Consider the following 21,450-nt stretch of genomic DNA (forward strand, 5'->3'; position numbering starts at 1 on the left):
ATTGTTCAAACTAGTCCATCGTGACTTGAAAATTTGCATTAGTATCCTTTTATTATGTGATTAAGAAAGGAATCTTTAGATTGCGATAGACAGTTGATGAGGTTGACACCCTAGCTGAATGTGGTACCAGTATCAAATCCTGTGGAGTGGTTCTCATGGCTGCTGCATACTTAGTTAATGAACAAAAATCGTTTCGGGTTAAATCTGGTGGTGGGGTGTGAGCAGATTGGAGATGGTAGTGATGCCAATATATTCCTAATATTGAGTCAATTAGCTAGATAATGTTGCTAATGGAGGTTTTCACAGAGGATTTTGACAGAAGGTATTTTATTTTCTTTTCTATTATCTTGGTAATTGGTGCTGAATTTGATAGGTTACCCTACAAATGCTCATTTTGTTCCTGTTATGTGTAACTGGACTAGTACAAAATTCTGTAACTTGGTGACAGATGCATATTTGTACTGGTGCAACTTCTTGTTGTTGGATTAGCCATTTCCTTCCTAATGGTAGGAGTATTTGGGAAATTAGGGTTGTGAATAGTTGCCCTATTAATTGGATAAAGAAGGCTTGGCTTAATTTTGAATAGGATTTGCTACTTCTAAAATCTCATGTGCCTGTTTGGGTGAAGGAATTGGCCATTTTGTTTTGTTGTAGTATCTTATGCATTTAGGTTGATGATTCACTTAGGCTCAATGTCAGTAGGCTTAAAATTGATTTCCTGACCAAAGATGATTCTTCCTTGAGGTTTAGTTCCGCTAATTTTTACCATGTTTTACAGTTTGTCATTACCATAATGAGGCCATTTTTATATCCTTTGTTCAAGGCTAAGTTCTTCCAGTGAAGTACTATATATGTGACCAGAATATCAAAGGATAATCATATCCGTTATTTCAACATCATGTGTGATTGCTACAGAACAAGGAACTAAGTTTTATTGGGAAAACATTACAGTGCGTCCTCATGATGGGTTGCTGGTTAGAAACTTTCATAAGGTGAATATTAGAAGGGACATCTTCACGTACTTATACGAGCTGACTAAGTTTCCTGCATCATTCAGATTTTATTACTTTTCTGGTTTATTATATATATATAGATGTGTTCCTACTGACATATAGGTGTGTTTGTGTGACCTCTATAATGTTCCTGTGTATCTGCGTGAGTCAAACATGTGCCTAAATGTGTGTTGGTATCTGTTTTCCTGTAATTTAAATTTAGGCAAAAAGGCCGATTTGCACCACAAATTTGGTTATAATTGTCAATTTGCATTCTGAACTTGCATTTGAGTCAATTTACCTTTTAAACTTGGTAAAAATTACCGATTTGCACTCTATCCGTTAAATTTAATGTTTTTCATCCAATTTTAAGTCACATATCATGCATTTAAGGGACAATATTGTCATTATATATTTATTCATATTTAATAATGAAATAAGTTAATAAAATTACTTAAGATGACACTTGTTACAAATTTTTTTTTCGAAACATGTTATTGATTTATATATTTATTATTTTACGTGATATAGTATGTTAAAAGATATTAGAAAAATATAAATAAATACATTGAAAATTAAAAATAAATGTGTGTTCTAGGATAATTACTATTCTACCATTGTGTGTGTCTTAGCCTTATTAGGTTTCTTATTAGAGATAGATTCGCATCTCTGTAATAGATTAGGACTCTTGAATCCTACGAGATTGTAGTTATGTAATGCCTATATATAGGTTCCATTATCAATAATTAAATGGTTACGTTTTGTTCCATTACGTTGTTATTATTCTCGTTTCGTTCCTCCTTCAACAATGTGTATATATATATATACACAACACTATATTTGAATGGGTGGGTATGTTGAATATATAATTCGAAGTAGAGTTAAGTATGTAGAAAAAAGATGTAAATAAATAATTTGATTAAAAAATAATCCTCGTTTTAAAGAATATTTGTATTTGTTTTTAAGAAAAATAGAAAATGACAACATTACCCCTCATGTGCATGACATTTGACACAAAATTGGATGAAAACAGTTAGATTTAACGGATGAGGTGCAAATCGGTAATTTTTACCAAGTTTAGGAGAAAAATTACTCAAATACAAGTTTGAGATGCAAATTGACAATTTAAACCAAGTTTTGGGTGTATTTTGGCAATTTTGCCTTAAATTTATGAACTGAAATAACAAGAGAAAGATGAGTGATGAACTGATGATATGAAATGTGTTCTAGAATATAGTTGAAATTGATTACTGGAAAGGGTATCATACTAAGATGATTGTGCAGGCGTGAACTAGATATAAAGCTTAGGTTCATTGAGTGGCACGTTATAGGAGGCAGCCTTACTTGGCCTTTAAATGAGATAAAAGATTCTTAAACTTTGTTATTCCTTGCGGCTATGTTTTCGTCACAAAAATTGGCAATGGGTAAACATTCGTATATCATGACAATTAGCAGCTTTACTTTCCATTGTTGTGAGTTGCAATGTGGAAATAATCAATAATATCTTGAGAAAATATTTGGTGTTTTTGTTGTGATTGATCCTTATGGGTGTTAACCTTGGTAGAATTTTGATTAGCTTTCAATTGGGTGTTGAGTCTATTGAATCAGTCAGCCAAAAGTTTCTGGAGTTCTGTTCTTGTTTACTGTTTAGTCAAAACATCAATGGCATGAGCTTTATGTTGATATGAGTATCTGTTTACTAATTGAAACCATCTCTCTTGGTTAACGTTTATGTTTCTGGGTGTGTTTTGATTGGTCTTAATGTTTATGTAGTTGCATACAGGGCTCTGCTCTTCGCTTGCTAATATATATTCATTTTGAATCGGTGAAGAGTTTCTGAAATCAAAACATCAACTTTGTCGTTGTAGTGTTGAGGCATAGTAGTCTTTTTCAACTAATCCAGTGTCTGAATAAACTCTTTACTATGCTCAAGGTCGATATTAATCAAGTTTTGCTTTGAAGTTCTTGATAACCTTGATGCACCAACTTGGGTTGGATCCCTAAGTATATACAGCACTGGTTGTTACTATATATAGGTGTTTCAGTTTTTTTTTGGATAATAGGTGTTTCAGTTGGGTTGGAACCATATCTATTTTACAGTGGAAGTATATAGGTGAAGCTTTGACACCTTCCAGAAAAAATTAGTGAAGTATGGGAACGTTATATCATTAGGATAACGATGAGTGAATGGTATGGGAACGATTGAACTAAAAACAAAGTTATTGATTGGTGCAGAAAGGTACTAGCATGGCTTATTCATAATAGGTCGGACATCAATTACATTATTAGTGTGGCTCGATATATTTTGCAGTCGTGAACGAGGTCAGAACACATTGTGCACAAGCATATGCACATTACAGATGAAAAGCTAGCAAATAACATACATACTAATTCAAACTACCATTTGAATTTTGTAATAACCTGAATTTCTATTGTCATTTCTTGTAATTTCTTATAGATTAATGAAATGATGTGTTGGTTATAATTTTATTCTACACTATCCAATTAGCTTTTATTTGAAGTAGAAATTGGTTTCGAGAACCAATAAGTCGTTACAGACCAAAAAAAAAACCAATAAGTCATTATTCGAATAAATTCGATTGGCTCAAGAGTTAACTTTTAATCCGTCTCTCGTTTTAGGAAATTTCATTTACGAAAGTCGTAGAGTTATGTCAATACGAGTTCATAGACCATCGGCACGCTTTAATTAGATGTTGTGTGGGGAAGTTGTTAGCAGCAGAAGTTAGTTTTCGAATGTGGAAGGGGTATAAAAGGAGGAAATTGGAAACTATTTGGAAGAAAATCATATTTTCCCCAAATCAGTTTCTCTCTCTTCCTTCCCGATATTTTCAACTCTGTCACTCTTCATCATTTTTTCTTCAGAAATTCTTCCGCCGATTCCTCCCTTGTCCGGCCGCCGTGCACGTCACCACCGGACCCATCAGCACCACAAGGCCGAGCTGATTAGTTATGGGTTGGTGACAGGTCTTCCGCCGCTGCCTAGAAGCCGCACTAGCGACCAAAAGTTCCTGCTGAAATTCCATAGCCGCTTGGGTTTCGCGCCGCCGTCAAGTTTTGGGTGCAGTTTTGGCTTCAGTCGACTGTCCTTGGAGCTTGGGTCACGATTTCACAAGCTTGGAGGAAGTTTTAGAGCCAAAAATTGGGAGAGTAGCAGCTGCTACAGTAATAGGGAGTTGCAGCAGCAACTTTGGTGGTCTTTTGGTGGACCTTGCTTCCTTGGGCACGATTGCACTAGTTTGGAGCTCGGCATGAGCTCAAACTCATTTCCCCTGCATTTGCTACAGCGGCAAAACAGCTGCATCATCACCTCCGACTGTTCTTAGGGGTAAGAACTCCATGTCTTCACTTGTTTAGCAAGTTTGAAGTGTTAGGAAGTGAGTTAGGAAATTGGTTTAGTTTTGGGTGTTTTTGAGGTGGTGGTGTTCGGCACTAGGTGCCATGGTGTTGAGAGAGGGAGTTTTTAGTTAAGTTTCAGTTGTTTTGGTGAGATTACGAAATTGGAAGGGTTAGGAGATTTGTGAGGGTGTGGGGACTGAATGTGGTGCCACTGTTTTCAGTTTGTTTTTGGTGGTGGAGGTGTGAAATTCAAGTTCCAATTGGTGACTAATGTTTGTTTAATAGGTTGAGAATTCTTTAAATTGTTCTTTTGGGTTTGTGGTAGTAAGTTGGGATTTTGAGGGTTGAATTTTGAGAATTGAATTGGTGGTTGGAGTTAGAGGTGGCCGACAGCTCTGGTAGCTTGCTACTGTTTTTGGTTTAGTTTTGGTGAGAGTTGGAGTTTGGAGGGGGTGAGTGTTTGAAGAGTGAAGGGTTAGGGATTTGAAGTGGTGAATTGGGTGGAAGTGGTTAGGCCACTATTTTAGTATTTTGTTGGTTTTTTTTTGGTGAAGTGAAGGGAGTGGAGTGAGATGCTAGAGGCAGGCAGTTTGTGCCACTGTTTTGGTGGGGATTTTCATTAGAGTTTTGAGTTCTAACTCTTGGTTCTAGTAAAGGGTTGTTGATTAGTAGCTTGAGTTTGTGATAAAGTGAGTGAAGAGTTGTTTGTTGTAGTAACCTTGTGGTTTTTTGAGATTTAATTGTGTTGTTGAGATGAGTGAGTGTAAGTGAGAGAGTTTGGCTTGTCAAAGTCTCTTTAAGTTGTTTTATTTTATGTTGGACTTTCTTTTACTATGTGACTCTTGTCACTTATGTGTCGGTTGAAGCAAGAGAGTGAGCTCACTTAAAAGTAGCAAGGATTTAAGCGGCTTCAAGACGAGTAAACCTCACGTTTAAGCTAGTTACCATTATCGGTAACTAGACATATTTCATTTTAAATGATTGTCGTTGTTTAGTTGAGATTGTGATTATAATTTGGTGATATATATATATATATCTAATTGGTAAAATGATATGTATATATATATTATCATTGATGATATTTATGGTTATCTTATGTTTATTTATCGTTTGAGATATTGTGCATTTTGTTGGATTATATTGTGTGGCGGACGGGACCGAGAGGGAATAAAATGTAGCACTCGGTAAAATGGAAGTTTGTGGAGGATAATTGTATAGTCAAAGTGTTTGTTTGCGTTTGTTTGACTAAGGGGGAAGAGAATGTACCTCTCGGTGTTATTGTTGTGAGTTGTGTTTGTTGTAAGTTTTAGTGGTTGTTTGTGTTATTTGACCGGAAGGAAATAAAATGTACCTTCCGGAAATATTGTTGAGTACTAATTAATTGAGTTGTGGTGTGTAGAGTGGTGTGCATTGAATCCAAACTATTTTGCCTTATTGGCAGCCATGTTGGCAAAAGAAAAGTGTGAGTGAGTTGGTTTGGTGTGGGCGAGTTGGTATGGTTGTGGATGTGTAGTATTGAGTGAGTTAACATAGTCCTAGGATCATTAACCAATAAAATCGTTCCTTCATATATGTTTTGTTTTTAAAATATATGGACTTGATCGACTACAGTTCATGAGTAAGTAAAACAAGATTTAATTAAAATGGTTTCAGTGGTTAATGGTTAGGGGCTATGTTAAACGTCGAGTTGCAGTACGTGTAATTGATGTTTGTGGGTTCCTATTCTGTAGTCTTATATGTGTGTTTTATTGATTTCCTGAACTAAGCTTTTATGCATGAGTCATTAAACTTTATTTTGTGCTTCTTTTTATGTGGAATTTCCTGAACTAAAATTCATGTAGGGATTATACATTATATATCTGTGTGTTTAAGTGATTTCTGAACTACGCTTTTATGCGGGAATCACTAATTTTTCTTTTGTGATTTCCTTCTCTATGTGTAAATTCCTGAACTATCTTTTCATGCAGGATTCACTACCTGTTTCCTTCATTGAATTTCTGGTGTGAGTGAGCTTGTGGGTTGTGAGTTGTGTGTTGTGTGGTGATTTGGGGAGAGTGTGGAGTTGGTTGTCGATGTGCTTTCATGGTAGCCAAAGTGGAAGTAGTAGTGTCAACTATTCATAGGGCAAAGTGTAGAACTCATGAATAGTTTTCTTGTGTGAACATCATTAATGGAGCAAAGTGCAGAACTCGTGAATTTCTTAATTGTTTGTTATATATTACTGATGAGAATGCTGGTGGTATTGTTTGCGTTTGTGTGTTTGTTGCGGTGTTTAAGTGGCAGATGATATCATTGTGATGGTCATGGGTAATGGGTAATAACGTGAGGTTGAGTTGATTGCATTGTTGTGGGTTGCTGTTATGATTTATAGCTATTGTCGCATGATACGTAGAGATAAATTGTTGTTGTTTATTTGTTGAGTATTTTTAATTAGAGTTTACTCATACCAGTTATGAAGCTGACCGGGTTTGTGTTTGCAATCCTGGTGTACCAACCAATGGTGCAGGGGGTAGTGTTGCAGGTAGTACGTAGTTACAGTTGGAGAGTCGAGCAACTGTTAGCAATTTGTTGTTTTGATTTTAGTTCTTCTAGTCTTGGTGAGGCTCGAGTGGAATTCTACAACTGTATTTATTTACTTAAGTGTAAACAGTGAGTTTAGATTCAAGTTGTAACTGCCTGTTTGTTTGAACTCAAATCGATATTCAACACCTGTATTGTAATTTCAATTACATTGAGATTATTGTAGAGCGTTAGCATTCTAAAATATGAAATTTTACTGTTCTGAATTTAAGGTCGCTACAAATTCCCTGATGCTGATTGAAATTTAATCTCAACCTATTTGTAAATATGTGATGGACAAAGATATATAAGCGTTTTTCCGGCATGAATTATTTATTCAAAAAGCATTTGAAAATTGAAAAATGATACAAAAAAATGAGAAGACTTTCAAATTGCAAGTAGTGGTTCTAGAATATCCAAGGTAGAGAAATTGGATATATGCTAATTTGCTTTAGAAATGGTACTATATGAATAATACTAATTTGTAATAATTTCATCAATTGTTGTTGGTTCATATGAAAATGGAGGTGTAAATTTATTTTTGACAGCTTCTTCAAGTATCATTTTAATATTTTTGAAGTTGTTTTTAGTTATGCTGATGAATGAGCTAAACCTAATACTAGGTTTGGTACAAACTTGCCTAAACATGTGAAGATATTATATTAGATTAAACCAGCTGTTGGAAATTTTAAACTGAATGTTGATGACTTCATGATGAATAATGGAAATATTGGAGTAAGGGGTGTGCTTAGGGATGAGGTTGACTGTTCACAGGGTAGGTTTATGGTGAACATTGAGACTAGGGAAGTTTTACAAGCTGAGGCTAAGGGCTTGTTTCATGGTCTATACCTAGCTAGTAGTTTAAAGATTTTAAGACTAGAAGTTAAATCTGATTATTTAGTGCTTATCAATCTTCTTCAACGTGATAATATTGATTGGCATCCTCTTGGGAACTTGATAATGAACTGCATAAGTCTGATATGTGCCTTTGATTTTATTGATGTGAAGCATGTCCACAGAGAGATGAATATGGTAGCTAATATCTTTGCTAAACATAGTACCTCTAATGATAGAGGAATATGTATCTTACATGATCTTCTGACACTAGTTTCTGATGCTCTGTTGGATGACATTGTTGGTCCTTATAGAACTAAAGAGTTTATGACTTGTAGCTTTGAGTAATTTTTCTTTTACTTTATTATGTTTGAGCTAATGACCCAGTTTGTACCAAAAAAAAAAAATATCCAAAGGTAGAGAATACTTCTTACTCCTAGTCCTATACTCCTTCATTTCCTTCTCCAAAATTCTCGAGCTTTCATTTCCTTTCCTTTCCTTTTTCAGTTTTTCCTCTCCACACAAACTGCCACTCCAAACTCGCCAATGGCTTCTTCTCTCCACACCCTCCACCACCACTACCACCTTCATCTCCGCCGCTCCACTTCCTCCAAACCCCACGCCCACCAACCCCGCTTCTTCTCACGGCGTTCCCCAACCGTCGGAAAACAGAAAACCACTTTTCTTAACACACCCAGAGAATATGACGGCAAGAATAGTAGTAGTAGTAGTAGTAGAAGAGATGGAACTGTTACTACTGACTCGTTTTGCTGCTTGTGCAAAGCTGGCTTGGAGATTGATAAGGTTACTTCTGATGATGATGATGGTGAAGCAAGTGAACGGCCTCCTTTTGATATCAACTTGGCCGTCATTCTCGCCGGCTTCGCTTTCGAGGCTTATTCCACCCCGCCGGTATCGAAACACGTTACTTAGTAACTCCCAGACATAACTGAATAACTACCCGACATAACTGAATGTTAGTTATGTTTTTTCAGGTAAATGTTGGGAGGCGTGAAGTTGATGCAGCTGATTGCAAGACGGTGTACCTTTCAGAGTAATGCAATCAATTCCCTTATGTAAATAGTTAGATGATTTTTAAGTTTTATGAGATCGAGGCGAATTCGTGCCCGAGTTGGACTGCTTAGTTACAATGTGGTTTTTCTGTGGATGCAGGTCGTTTGTGCGTGAGATATATGATGGCCAACTATCGGTTAAGTTGAGGAAAGGCGTTGATCTTCCAGCCATGGATCCTTGGGTTGGTTATTGTTTTCAATTCCCGCTGCTGCATTAGTGTTTTACAATGATTAGTTACTGTCATGAGTTGTGCTATCGTATGTCTTGCTATATTCCATATGGTTTTTAGTATCTTACTCATCACCTTTTTGCTGATCTGGTTTGATATTTGGTGTGCGTGTAGGGGACAAGTGATCCATATGTGATCATGGAATTAGATGGTCAAGTTGCCAAGAGCAAGATTAAATGGGGGTAAGTTTTCTAAGATGTGGTGATGAACCTTCAGACATTTTTTTGCTGATTGTGAAATTGCTTGGTTTTGGATGCTAATTTACATTGGAAAGTAGCATAGAATCTTGGGAATGTGGGACTTTTTAGTTATTTTCATGTTTTTCTGCATAACAATCATTGGTCCGAAATTCTATGGATTCATAATTCATGGACATGTTCCTCATTTCAACCAAAAATAATTTTTCTTTTACTAATAACTGTTTTCTGGCAGGACAAAAGAGCCAACATGGAATGAGGATTTCAATTTTAATATCAAGCAGCCTCCAACAAAAAATCTTCAGGCATGTTGATATTTTGTTACAGTGAAGAGTACTTTGTATATGAGTGCAACAGTACTTTGTAAATGATGAATTACCATAGTTGTTGGAGCAATTTTAAGTGGTTACACAGCTCCTTATTTGCTGATATCTGGCTTCACATTTTAGGTTGCTGCTTGGGATGCAAACCTTGTTGCTCCGCATAAGCGCATGGGGAATGCAGGCATCAGTCTAGAATGCTTTTGTGATGGTAAAAATTGAGTTACTTGTATCTGTACGTGTTATAGTTCATTATGTTGTCAGACCATTGAAGTGGGTTGACTTTTTATCACATTCTATTTTGAATAAATCGTGCTTGTTATACTACTAAAATGAATCCTTTATGTGGTTTTGTTGTTATCAGCTCTGGCTGCTAGTCTTGAATATACACCTTATTGTAGTAAAAGGTTGTAGGATCTCCAGTATTAGTAGAAACAATATTAGTAATGTTAGCAGATATAGTCTTGGAGTGATTCTTTAAATTTTCTTTCTCAGCTAATAACATATATGTGCCTTTGTAGGGAATTTGCATGAAGTACTGGTGGAATTGGAAGGAATGGGAGGTGGTGGGAAATTACTTTTAGAGGTGAGTTCGTGATGAAATATAATTTTCATTAAGTTGGATAGTGCGTTAGAGAAGAAAGCTTGAAATAGTTACCTTTGGTAACCATGAGCCTTTTCAGATTTAAGATCTCATAGAAAACTTAATGTAGTTGGTGATTTCTCGAAATATGCCATATGCCAATGGCCCAATACAAGTCAAAAACATGATAAAGTACCATCGATGCCCCTCAAAGATTTTAGATGCCCTTCTGGGACGAAACAGATTGTTCCTCATATTGAATTGCTTTCATGTTGAACTTATTCCCTTTATTCCTTGCCTTGTTTTGACTCTGTAATTTACAAGCTTTAGTACCTGTTACATCTCAAAGAGCAAATGAAAAATTGAAAAAAGCAAAAAAAAAAAACTCACCAAGGATTTAGATAGTTAAACTCTCCTGCAAGTGTGACAATTTGTGGGTTCTTATCCCCAACTTTAATGCTGTATGGTTCTTTTTGTTTAATTGCTTATGCTGCCCTGATTTTTATGTACATCTATTAATGTTTAGTTTACTGGGAATCTTCATTCATATGGATTTTGTTGTTTGTAACTATTGATGCTTTCATTTTTATTGTTAACTTCAAACATGCAAGTCTTACATATCTACTGTGGTGATTTTTTTTATCCTTCATTTTTGTAGAAATTTTCGCTTTCACCTAGAGTTATAATTTCTGGTGTTGAATTTTCAGGTCAAGTATGAAACTTTTGAAGAAATTGAGGAGGGGAAAAATTGGTGGATGAAGGTCCCCATTGTTTCTGAGTTTCTCCGTAATAAGGGATTTGAGCCTGTTCTGAAAAAGTTCGTTGCCTCTGACACTGTGCAAGCACGTCAGTTTGCGGAATATGCTTTTGGGCAGTTAAAGTCATTCAATAATAATGCTTACATTTGGAAGAATCTGATCTCAAGTGATGACCAAAGTGAAAGGAAAGGCCCTGGCATATCTGATATTTCTGCTGTTGTGTCAGGCGTGCCTTCCCAGGTGGAGGGTGTTGCCGAGGGTTCTTTAGATAATGCAGACTACAATGAAGTGAGCGATTTAGAGGAGGCTAATGGAGATGGAGGTGGCATGGAGAATGGAAATGCCCCTCAACCAGTGAAAAAACTCGATGATGAATTGCAATCAGATAAGAATTTTTGGAAGAACTTTGCTAATGAGATCAATCAAAATGTTGTAGAGAAATTTGGATTCCCAATCCCAGAAAAATTAAAGTGGGATGGGTTTGATTTATTAGACAGAGTTGGATTGCAGTCCCAAAAGATAGCAGAAGCAACTTACGTTGAATCGGGGCTTGCAACTCCAGAAGTGTCAGATGCTGCCAATGATAAAACAACAGGCTCACTTCCCATTAACATTATGCATTCTTCATTTCCAGATATAAAGGAAGCAACAAGGGATCTATTAAAGCAAACTGATTCTGTTTTAGGAGTATTAATGGTTCTTACTGCAACAGTATCTCAAGCAAAGAAGGATGAAAATGCTGTAGGAGAGAGTGCAGCTAAGGACGAGGATCCTGGAACTGAGAAGCTTGTGAACTCACGGGGAGCAGAGGAGATGAAAGCACTGTTTTCAACTGCAGAAACTGCCATGGAGGCTTGGGCAATGCTTGCTACCTCTTTAGGACATCCAAGTTTTATAAAGTCTGAATTTGAGAAACTTTGTTTTCTAGATAATGAGACAACAGACACACAGGTAATTAGTTTTCCTTTCAGAGGACTAACAAGCTTCATTCCTAGTCTTGAACCATCTCCAAGAAGAAAAAACTTGAAAACCTTTATATCACAGATTTAGGTCAATTAGTAGTGAGGATTATTCAGTAGTTGACTTTAAATGGAGCTGCAGGTTGCAATTTGGCGTGATTCTGCACGGAAAAGATTAGTGATCGCTTTCAGGGGAACAGAACAGGTAGGTAACGTTTGCGTGTTTGTTCTGTTTATAAATATTGGTTCCTTAACTTCTGGTTTAAAACTCTACTCTGACTTTTGCAGGCAAGATGGAAGGACTTGCGAACTGATCTGATGCTAGCCCCTGCTGGGTAATAACTATTTACTTATGAAATCTTTTTAATACTGTTGTCATTGTGGTTATTTGTGATCATTCTTCGTAATTTTTCTTTCAGTCATTTTGTAACATCCCAGTGTTCTAAACCGATGGCTCAGGTGGACCATGAGTGGTCTGGTTTCTTGTCCGCATTAGTCAGGAAACCATTTTCTTATGCAACTTTCGACCTGAATGTCTGATCATTTAAACTTTGAACTGGTCATGTATGAGGAAAATGGTTTACTTGTGTCCTAAAAAATATTATTAAGTTAAATCATGGACTTGAACAGAGAAGAATGAGTTAACGGCCTGGCTTGCAAATCTTTCTTCTATAAAGTCTTGGCAGTTAAACTTCAAACAATCTTGTCTTACTAACAGTTTAATGTTGATCGCAATCTTGCTATGGTCTGGCTAATTATGCCCACGGCCTAATCACTTGTCCAGATTGCCAGACATTTCAGGGTTTAAATAATCTTGTATGCGCTGAGATTTTTAGTAGTGATTGACTAATTCATCTCAGCTAATCTCGCACATATTGGGACATGTCATATCCATTAATTGTTATACATTTAATATATTGATATTAACTTTTAAACCTTTTAGGTTGAATCCAGAAAGGATAGGAGGAGACTTTAAGCAAGAAGTTCAAGTAAGCAACTTATTTATAAATGAGACAGTGAGATTATATGACAGAAGCCAATCTCACGGTGACTAAATTTTTTTTTCAGGTTCATAGTGGCTTCTTAAGTGCATACGATTCTGTCAGAATAAGGATCATCTCTCTCATTAAATTGGCAACAGGTTATATGTAAGTTTTGTGTATGCTTACGATTTTAATCTTCTTTCTAGCCTGTAGCCCTGTCAAGATTGCAAATGTGATAAGTGATGACTATCATTGGATATGATAATACTAAAAGAATCTTGCTGAAGTAGTTTGATGTTCATTTATCTAGTCTGGATCCTTTCTTAGGCACTGAAGTCATTTGGACCATAGATCTGGATATTATTATAATAAGTTAAAAGCTAATTTCAGTAACCCTTGCGAGTTTCACAGCATATGTTTTTTTTTTCTATATATTATGTTCCTTAATGGCTTATGCGATCGTTTGATCAACTTATTATATCAAATTCTAATAGTAGTAAATGCATGTACTAACACTTGATATTCAGTATCACATCTCGTTTAAGACATTAAGTTTAATTGTCTGTTACATATTTGATGCTCCTCATTGCCATAAGTATAGCTTATGCAGCTATGCTATTAATTGATTAGCAGTACTATCATAGTAGTATATGCACCTAACAGTTAACATTCAACTTTTATGTTTTATTAGATTAGGTCTTCTAGTCTAATTGTGTTTTGGAACTTTTTCAAATATTGGTTACTAAGAATCAGCCTCATTGCTATAGTTTTATTTGTTTCTTTGATGTGTGAAAAAACTCAAAAGAAAGGTATCTTGTTGGGTGTATAATTTGAATTTATCCACAAATTTATTATTTTTATGTCAAGTAATCATTTGTTTTTCATGGATTATAACATTGTGTAAAATGCATTATCTTGGCACGACCCGTGTTGTCTCTTGTAAAAGGTTTCTGTGCTAGCAAAGTATTAGTTCTAGTCTTTCTTAGGCTTAAAGGAAATGCTTTTCTGTTAATGGGGATATTGCATTTCAGTTACCTTTCGGTGCAGATATTGCATCTGCATCATAGAATGTGATTAATAGTAGATAACAAATATACCTTTTGGCAGTGATGATCTTGCTGAGCCGCTGCAGAGATGGCATGTTTACGTAACTGGTCATAGTCTTGGTGGGGCATTAGCTACTCTCCTAGCGCTCGAACTTGCATCAAGTCAATTGGCAAAGTAAGCTCTCATAATCTGGTTCTTTTTATTGGGATCAGAACATATCTGGACTCCGTGTAATTGTATGCACATTTGTAATATGACTAATATCTAGTTCATTGAATGTTCGAAATTAACTTTTATTGAGTAGAAATTCTTGAAAATCATCCCGTCTCACTAACAGAGAACATAATGTACTTTCGGTTTTAAAAGGGTTTTATAAGAAAAACTGAAAATTCTGCTTCTGTCTGTACTAGGCGTGGAGTGATCACAATAAGTATGTATAACTTTGGATCTCCTAGGGTTGGTAACAAAAGATTTGCTGACATCTATAATGAGGTAAGAGTTCTATACTTGTTGCCCTTCAATTTGCTTTTAATTTAATGTTGAAACAATGACTAATCAATACTGCTCCATTTATATCTGCTTCAGTTATCTTGGGTAGGAACAGCTCATTTTCTATGTAAACATTTGATACAACAAGCTAATTTCATTTATGTGATAATATTGAAGTCAGGATTGTGCTACAATACAGAAATAAATATAAAATAACTGGATCTCTCTCTCTCTCTCTCTCTCTCTCTCTCTCTCTCTCTCTACATGCACACACATTATGCGTGTAGAATATAGAGACACATGTTCGACCAAAAAAAAAAAGAGACACATGTCCTTATGGACATGGGTGAATTACTGTTCTGTTGAAAATTTTGGATTCACTAGAGGTGCCATGGAGTCAGATCACTGTAATATTCAGACTGTTTGAAAAGTGTTAATCTACATATTTATTTTGGGAATACTTTTGCAGAGAGTCAAAGATAGTTGGAGAGTTGTAAATCACAGAGACATTATACCAACAGTGCCCCGTTTGATGGGTTATTGCCATGTAGCTCAACCTGTTTATCTAGCAACAGGGGACCTAACGAATGCCTTGGTGAGTAGTTCACTAGGCCAAATATGTTTCTCTCCGGGTTTACTTCTGTACATTCATATCAATTTATATGCCTTGATTCTAAAAAAAAGTTGTTTATTTTTAAGACATATATAGTGTTGTCACCAGATGTAGAGTCACTGTTAGCAACGAGCTAATTGATATGATACGTATTAGCCCAATAGCTAAATAAATTACACAATATTTGATGTTGAATTGTTTTTATTTGCTTAGAATTCTTAACTCTTCATTGTACTTCTTTGTCATAAGGCACCCTTTTCTCAGGTGGTAAGGTTTTCTGCGGTAATATCCATTGTGAATTTTTTTTCGAGTGACCTCGTTGATAACTATGTCTGCTATTCCTCAGCTTCCATTCTCTGGATTATTTTTGCCTACACCTTTGAACTGACTGACTAGTCTATATAATGAGGTGTCAACAATTTGGTTTCCTACCCAAGTTCTCGGTAGTTGAGATGCATTTCCGGAAAGAGATTGATTTATACGACTTTAACAAATTGTAGTTTCAAGCTGAATATTTTGATTATTCCTGTGAATGATTTGTAGTTTAGTACATAGTACTCTTTACATACTGCTGACCTAAAATGTCATACCATGTATCCAGGAAAATATGGAGCTCTCTGGAGATGGTTACCAAGCTGATATGATAGGGGAGTCCACACCTGATGTACTCGTCAGTGAATTTGTACGTACTTCATTTATCTTTCAATTGGTAGCCTTTTTACATATGGATGTCAGACACACGATTCAGAATGGTGGCATTCACTTTCCAGTATGGATGTTGGCATGTTTCATTTAGTTGGGAGGGAGAGGGTGCATATTTCTAGTTGAGTGAACATCAGTTCTTGTGCCTTCTCCAATTATGATGTAACATAATCATTTTGGGATGTAACTATCGTTGAGTGCAGTGAGGTCGTGAGGTAAATATAAACTCTAAAGCTATATAGTTACTGCACATAAAAGATAGTTTGACAAGATCTTTAGTCCCAAGCAACTAAAATGAACCGGGCTCAGTCCATTTGCTATATTAATGATGTGACCCTCCAATTGCGTCTAGTGAATAATTAGAAAATTGTTCTGCTGTATGAACTTTTACCACGTCTCACCAGTGATGCAGGAGCATCCAAAAAGAAATAAAACTGCTAAATTAAATTAGGAGTTTATTGTCAATTTTTCTGTTTTGAGTCCTTTTACATTCTTGCTGGATTTTCATTTACTTAGGCTTTTATTAGGATTAAAGTTACCTAGTTTGTATAGCTGTGTTTAGAGTTTTTGTAATCAGCTTGTTTTTTTATCATTTCTAATATTATACAGAGTTTCTTTGGGAATACTCAACCCATAACTCAAATACATTGTTCCTTCCTAAGTCTACAGCTCTCTATGTTTTTGGTTGTTTCTTGTTGAGTTCTATGCTTCCTAGTGTTATTGTCTTAATCTAGCCAATAGGGCAGAAGTCTATTTTTTTGTTGGCCATGTTTCTTTATGAAGATTTGAATCTCTATAGTAACATTAAGGGTGAGGTTTGGTTTCTGGCTAACTGATATCATAGTTGCAGTCTTGTAACTTATTCAAGATTTGAGTCTCTGGTACTGACGTCATAATTGCAGTCTTGTACTTATCTGACATACCTATTTGCATGCCCATCCAGATTAAGTTTTTCTGAAATTTTGCAAGTATGCTTAACCAAATTGTTTTCCGGCTTCTTCCTGTAGATGAAGGGTGAAAAGGAACTTATACAGAAGATTTTACAGACTGAAATAAATATATTCCGTTCAATCAGAGATGGAACTGCACTTATGCAGCATATGGAAGATTTTTACTACATCACTTTGCTAGAGGTATGTATATCTAGTTGAATGCGTAGATACTTTTTGTTGGCTCACCGCGCAAATTGGGTATTCCATTTTAAAGTCTGAGTAGCAAGCAGAGACTATGTCTTCATTAGTACAACGGAAATGGTAATATCTGATGTAGGTAACTATATGTTATAAAAACTGTTAGCTTCATTCTGATTGTTCATCTTGGAATACCTTTCCAGAATGTGAGATCAAATTACCAACCTGTTGCCAAGTCGTTTTTGTCCGATGAACAAAACAACAAAACAATCAGCTGATGTGGCATGTATACATGTACAGAGTACTCATAAATGGTATCAGCAATTCTCTAAAGGATTGTGCCTGCAACACGCCACGATAAGTAAGGTGCCATATATTATTACAAATTGTACATATGTGACTAATTTGTAATAGTTTTTGTTAAATATTACCAGTTCATATTCATAAGAAATTCCATAGGTTGTATAGTTTGTCCAATTCATCAATCATCCTTTTATTGTTGTCACTCTATCGTTGTATCTTCTCTTTTTTGGAAATCACTAATAGTCTTTCACAAAGCAAGAGTGCACATTTGCAATGACTCCGTTGTCGCAGAAATTCTACAGAACATTCCAATGGGTCCGGATTCTCTCCGGAGCCATATTCTCGCCTGATCCCTTGAACTCCACAAGATGATGACACGTGTATAAACGCACATCGAGCCTCTCATATTGCCTTTCGGCTTATTTTCATTCACTTTTACTCTTTTTCTATGAACTTATACATGAGGGGCTCCTTCTTCTTCTGTTTTTGTTGTTTCTCATTCTTCAGCTTCTGGGTATTTTTGATTGGCTTCTCTGCATAGCAAAACCATCCTTAAAGAAGCAATCTTTCAAGACCCCATCTCTGAGATCATTTGGGTTTTTTTTTTGGTGCGAAAATGGGGCTGAAACTCCAGTGTTTCGGTCAAAAAATGAGTAATAAAGGCCTGAAGAGTTTCAATAACCAACCCATGCCAAAAAATTGAAGGATTGAAGCTGGGCAGCTAGTTTTTTTGTGTAATTTTCTTTTTGTTTATGAGGAGTGGGATTGCAAGTTCCAATTCTGAAAGGGGAAATATTATGAGAAGACATTGATTAAGTTCTGAGTTTTCATGATGAGAAAAGAACGTCAACGAAAAGAAACAGAAGAGAGGGAACGAGGAGGACAAATAGTACTGCAGCTAAGGAAAATAGAGCAGACAGAATGATAGAAGTGTTGGTAGCCATTAGATATAAGAAACACATGTGTCATCATCTTAAGGTCAGGTAGTTCATGCGAGAATAGTGCTCAGGAGAGGATCCCATTCCAATGCTTCCCTTTAAGTACAAGTTATATAACACGTCAAACTTGCAGGCATAGATAACATCATTTGGAGCATAGTAAGAAGTTGCTAGTTACTGAGATCCCTCTAGGCCATAGCTGAGAAACTCGAGGACGATAAGACGTCAGTAGGCCTGTGGACAAAAATTCACAGCAATATTCTCTGAGGTGCCTGATCAGTTTTGTGTCACATTTAAGTTCAACCAGGTTGTGGCCCAGCTTATCTCTCATTGCTTTTGGTCGGCATCTATTATACATCAAAATGTCACATGCGTTAGAATGAAGATGTTACTCCTGTTGCTTCCTAAATCCTTCTCGTAATTTTTTTGGGGGTTTGTCTATGGTGCATTAATGTACTCTACTTCAAGTGTAGAAAGAGATCGATACGGAAACAATTGAGATCAAGTCGAGCTAGTCTATATATGCATTAAGTCGGGTCGACTACTATATCAAATATAGTCTAGGAAGTGATTGGTACATATATTGTTCATCATTTTTTTCTGCTAGTGATTACTGTTCTTGTTGAGCTCCTTCTAGGGTAAATATCTTCTATGATACATGAAGTATGGTCAATTAGTTATTTTATTATCTAGTGTTCTAAAAATGACACTTTAATATCTGAAGTTAAATTATATGTGACACTTTCGTACATATGTTGACTTATTTATTAAATAAAGAGGGTAACATTGACATTTACTTATTATTTATCAAAATAAAAATAAAAAATAAAATTTTACGGGTACAAGACTAATTTATATCACCTTGGTATTCATTATTTTTGTATCATTCGCGAAAAAATAAACATGAATTAATTTTACGCTTTAGTTAAAGGTGACAAATTATATTTTTGTTTAGGAAAGCTAGAATTTGTGATTTAAATACCCACGGAAATGTTTTAGATAATTAAATATAGCCTCGCGGAGTAGTTGTTTATAAAATGATTGAATTTTATAAACATAAAACTAACTTATGCTTTCTGCATGACCCAAAAATATTAACTTAAAACACATAAATGATTAACTTAAATACATAAATGACCCAAAAATTTTACGCTTTTATTGTATTTTTATAAAAATATATTTAAATATTTATTTCACCCTCATATTAGTCAGCAAAAGTACAAAGATGTTCTATAAAACCTAACTTTAGGTACAAAACCGTCATCTTTAAAATATTAGGTATCAAAGTGCCTAACCAGCCATACATCAAGTACCACATAAGAAATTTACCATTTATAATATGTAACACATTACATCAGAGGACTAAAGTAGTTTGATTCTACTGAAAATATATATCACAATTTCCTAGTGTGTTTTTTCACAAGCTGTGAATCCTTGGAGACATTCTTGGTGGCCTGCACTACTGCCCTCTTGCAGCTCATGATTCTCAAGCTCTGCCTCAATATGTCGATCTCTCGCTCTCTCTTGTATTGCTCATTCTCCATTGAAGCTATCTTAGAGTTCAGGCTTTCAATGATCTCCTCTTTGACTTTCAGTTGGACCTTTAGCTCTTCCACTATTATGTCTTCTTCTTCTGCCCTCCAATACAGTCCACTTTCTGTAGCAATTTCCATTGCTCAATTATATTGAAATTCATGACCATATACTAAAAATATAATCATTTTTTGCAAAAAAAAAAAAATCAGATCAAATCGAGATTTTAATTATTGGGGCTGGTAATCATATTTCAAGTAACAGATGTGCCTCAGATGCAAAACAAAATACGAAGCAAAGATTTGGTGTGGATTACGAGAATGCATGTCACTGAGAGAGAGAGAGAGAGAGAGAGAGAGAGAGAGAGAGAGAGATTACCACAATGAGTTCTCTGAATAAGATCATCAAGCTCCATCTTAATAGTGAGATAAAGCTGCTTCCACTTCTCCACAGTCTCATCTCTCCTTGCTCTTTCCTCCCTCATTTGCTCAACCAACAAAGTAGCTGCACAGCTACTCCCCAACACCACTTCCCAGTCTTCACTATTCTCATGATCAGCACTAGTCTTCTCACTCCCCTCAAGAACCCCAATCTTCTCCTCTTTCTCTTCCACCATATTCCTCAACATCTTCACCTCCTCCCTCATCATCTTCTTCTCTTGCTTCCACTCAGCCTCCTTAAATTTAAACACCAACATGTCCCTCTCATATGCTGCACTCTCTTTCTTCCTCTCACACACCATCTCGCTCATGTCCCCTTCGATTTGCCTCACCTTCCCTCTCAATCTTCCTTTTCCATAGTCTCTCTCTCTTGAACTACTCCTCTTCTTATTCTTGCTCGCAGTTCCACCCATCTTCGATATTCAATGCTCTGAAATGAAGAGCCTATATGACATAAATTCTAGCTTCTTCACTGATTTAATGAAAGAGCTGAATGACATATGGTCCATTTTATAGAAGAGCCCTGGTAGATAGGCTCTCTCTCTCTCTCTCTCTCTCTCTCTCTCTCTCTCTCTCTGTCTCCCCAAATTAATGATTAGTGGAAGCTATGAATGAGGCTCGTGAGGAAGACCAGTGTCTATAGGATTTTTGTTTTGCATAAATATTATTGGACACACATGACCTGTATGCATATAGAATTGATGTTATTTCAAGGCACAATATCACATGCAATTTTCATAAGTAGGAGCGTCGTGAGGTTCCAATCACCATCATAAACTCACTACGTCTAATTCAGTGACATTAGATTATTACCCGGTAAACACAGCCATTTTTACCATCTAAACGGTAAAATAAATGAATTGAGTGGTGCTCGAGATTCCCAAGCTTTTTTTGCTTTCTTATCTAAGATAAGTTGTTCATCTCGTGATGATTTAAATTTCCATTATTTATTCAACCATATCTGAGTTAACAACTTGAGATTTAGAGACAGATTATTGAGAAACTTTATAGTCCAAAATTAAAGCACTCAATTATTAGACATATTCGTATTAACAATGGGTCAGATTAGTAGATTATAGATGGGACTGCTCATTTAGTCATTCCTGAAAATGATTGCAACCAAATAACGTTGAAACTATAACATTTATCAGTAACTTTTTCTGTACATCTATCCCTTCAATGTGTCAAGTCCTAAATTATTTGAACTTTTTTTTTTGTTCTAAAATAATGCACTTGACAATTTATTTTACTCGTTCTCCTTTTGGGTTATCCTCATCAGCTTTTTGTCTTTGGTCGATTGCTCATGCATGTCAAACGAAAAGAATTCTACCATCATTTCCAATTATTTAATCGAAAAACACCATCATTTCCAATTTTTTGTTTTTGATTCTCAAACAGTCAAACTATATA

At 35.8% G+C, this 21,450-nt stretch overlaps 2 protein-coding genes across 3 annotated transcripts; one reads left to right on the forward strand and one right to left on the reverse strand.

The window, feature by feature from the left end:
• The first annotated feature begins 8,232 nt into the window (after positions 1-8,232).
• Positions 8,233-17,312, forward strand: LOC126790166 (uncharacterized). 2 transcript variants are annotated; one of them, XM_050516318.1, is made up of 18 exons: positions 8,233-8,654; positions 8,738-8,796; positions 8,916-8,997; positions 9,160-9,227; positions 9,478-9,547; positions 9,692-9,773; positions 10,084-10,148; positions 10,853-11,854; positions 12,005-12,067; positions 12,151-12,197; positions 12,806-12,851; positions 12,931-13,010; positions 13,953-14,066; positions 14,303-14,384; positions 14,851-14,976; positions 15,596-15,676; positions 16,704-16,829; positions 17,030-17,312. In XM_050516318.1, exons 1-18 carry the CDS (start codon positions 8,289-8,291, stop codon positions 17,102-17,104), a joined length of 2,634 nt encoding a protein of 877 aa, XP_050372275.1. In that variant the 5' UTR covers positions 8,233-8,288; the 3' UTR covers positions 17,105-17,312. The 2 variants fall into 2 exon arrangements, with proteins under 2 accessions (XP_050372275.1, XP_050372276.1); XM_050516319.1 differs by having other exon boundaries at positions 12,821-12,851.
• A 2,065-nt stretch (positions 17,313-19,377) lies between these two features.
• On the reverse strand, positions 19,378-20,633 carry LOC126790174 (uncharacterized). The gene is made up of 2 exons (XM_050516328.1): positions 19,979-20,633; positions 19,378-19,724 (listed from the first exon to the last, which is right to left on the reverse strand). Exons 1-2 carry the CDS (start codon positions 20,451-20,453, stop codon positions 19,462-19,464), a joined length of 738 nt encoding a protein of 245 aa, XP_050372285.1. The 5' UTR covers positions 20,454-20,633; the 3' UTR covers positions 19,378-19,461.
• Between the last annotated feature and the right edge of the window lie 817 nt (positions 20,634-21,450).

The sequence above is a fragment of the Argentina anserina genome, chromosome 4, assembly GCF_933775445.1.
Source record: "Argentina anserina chromosome 4, drPotAnse1.1, whole genome shotgun sequence".
In the NCBI taxonomy this organism is placed as follows: domain Eukaryota; kingdom Viridiplantae; phylum Streptophyta; class Magnoliopsida; order Rosales; family Rosaceae; genus Argentina; species Argentina anserina.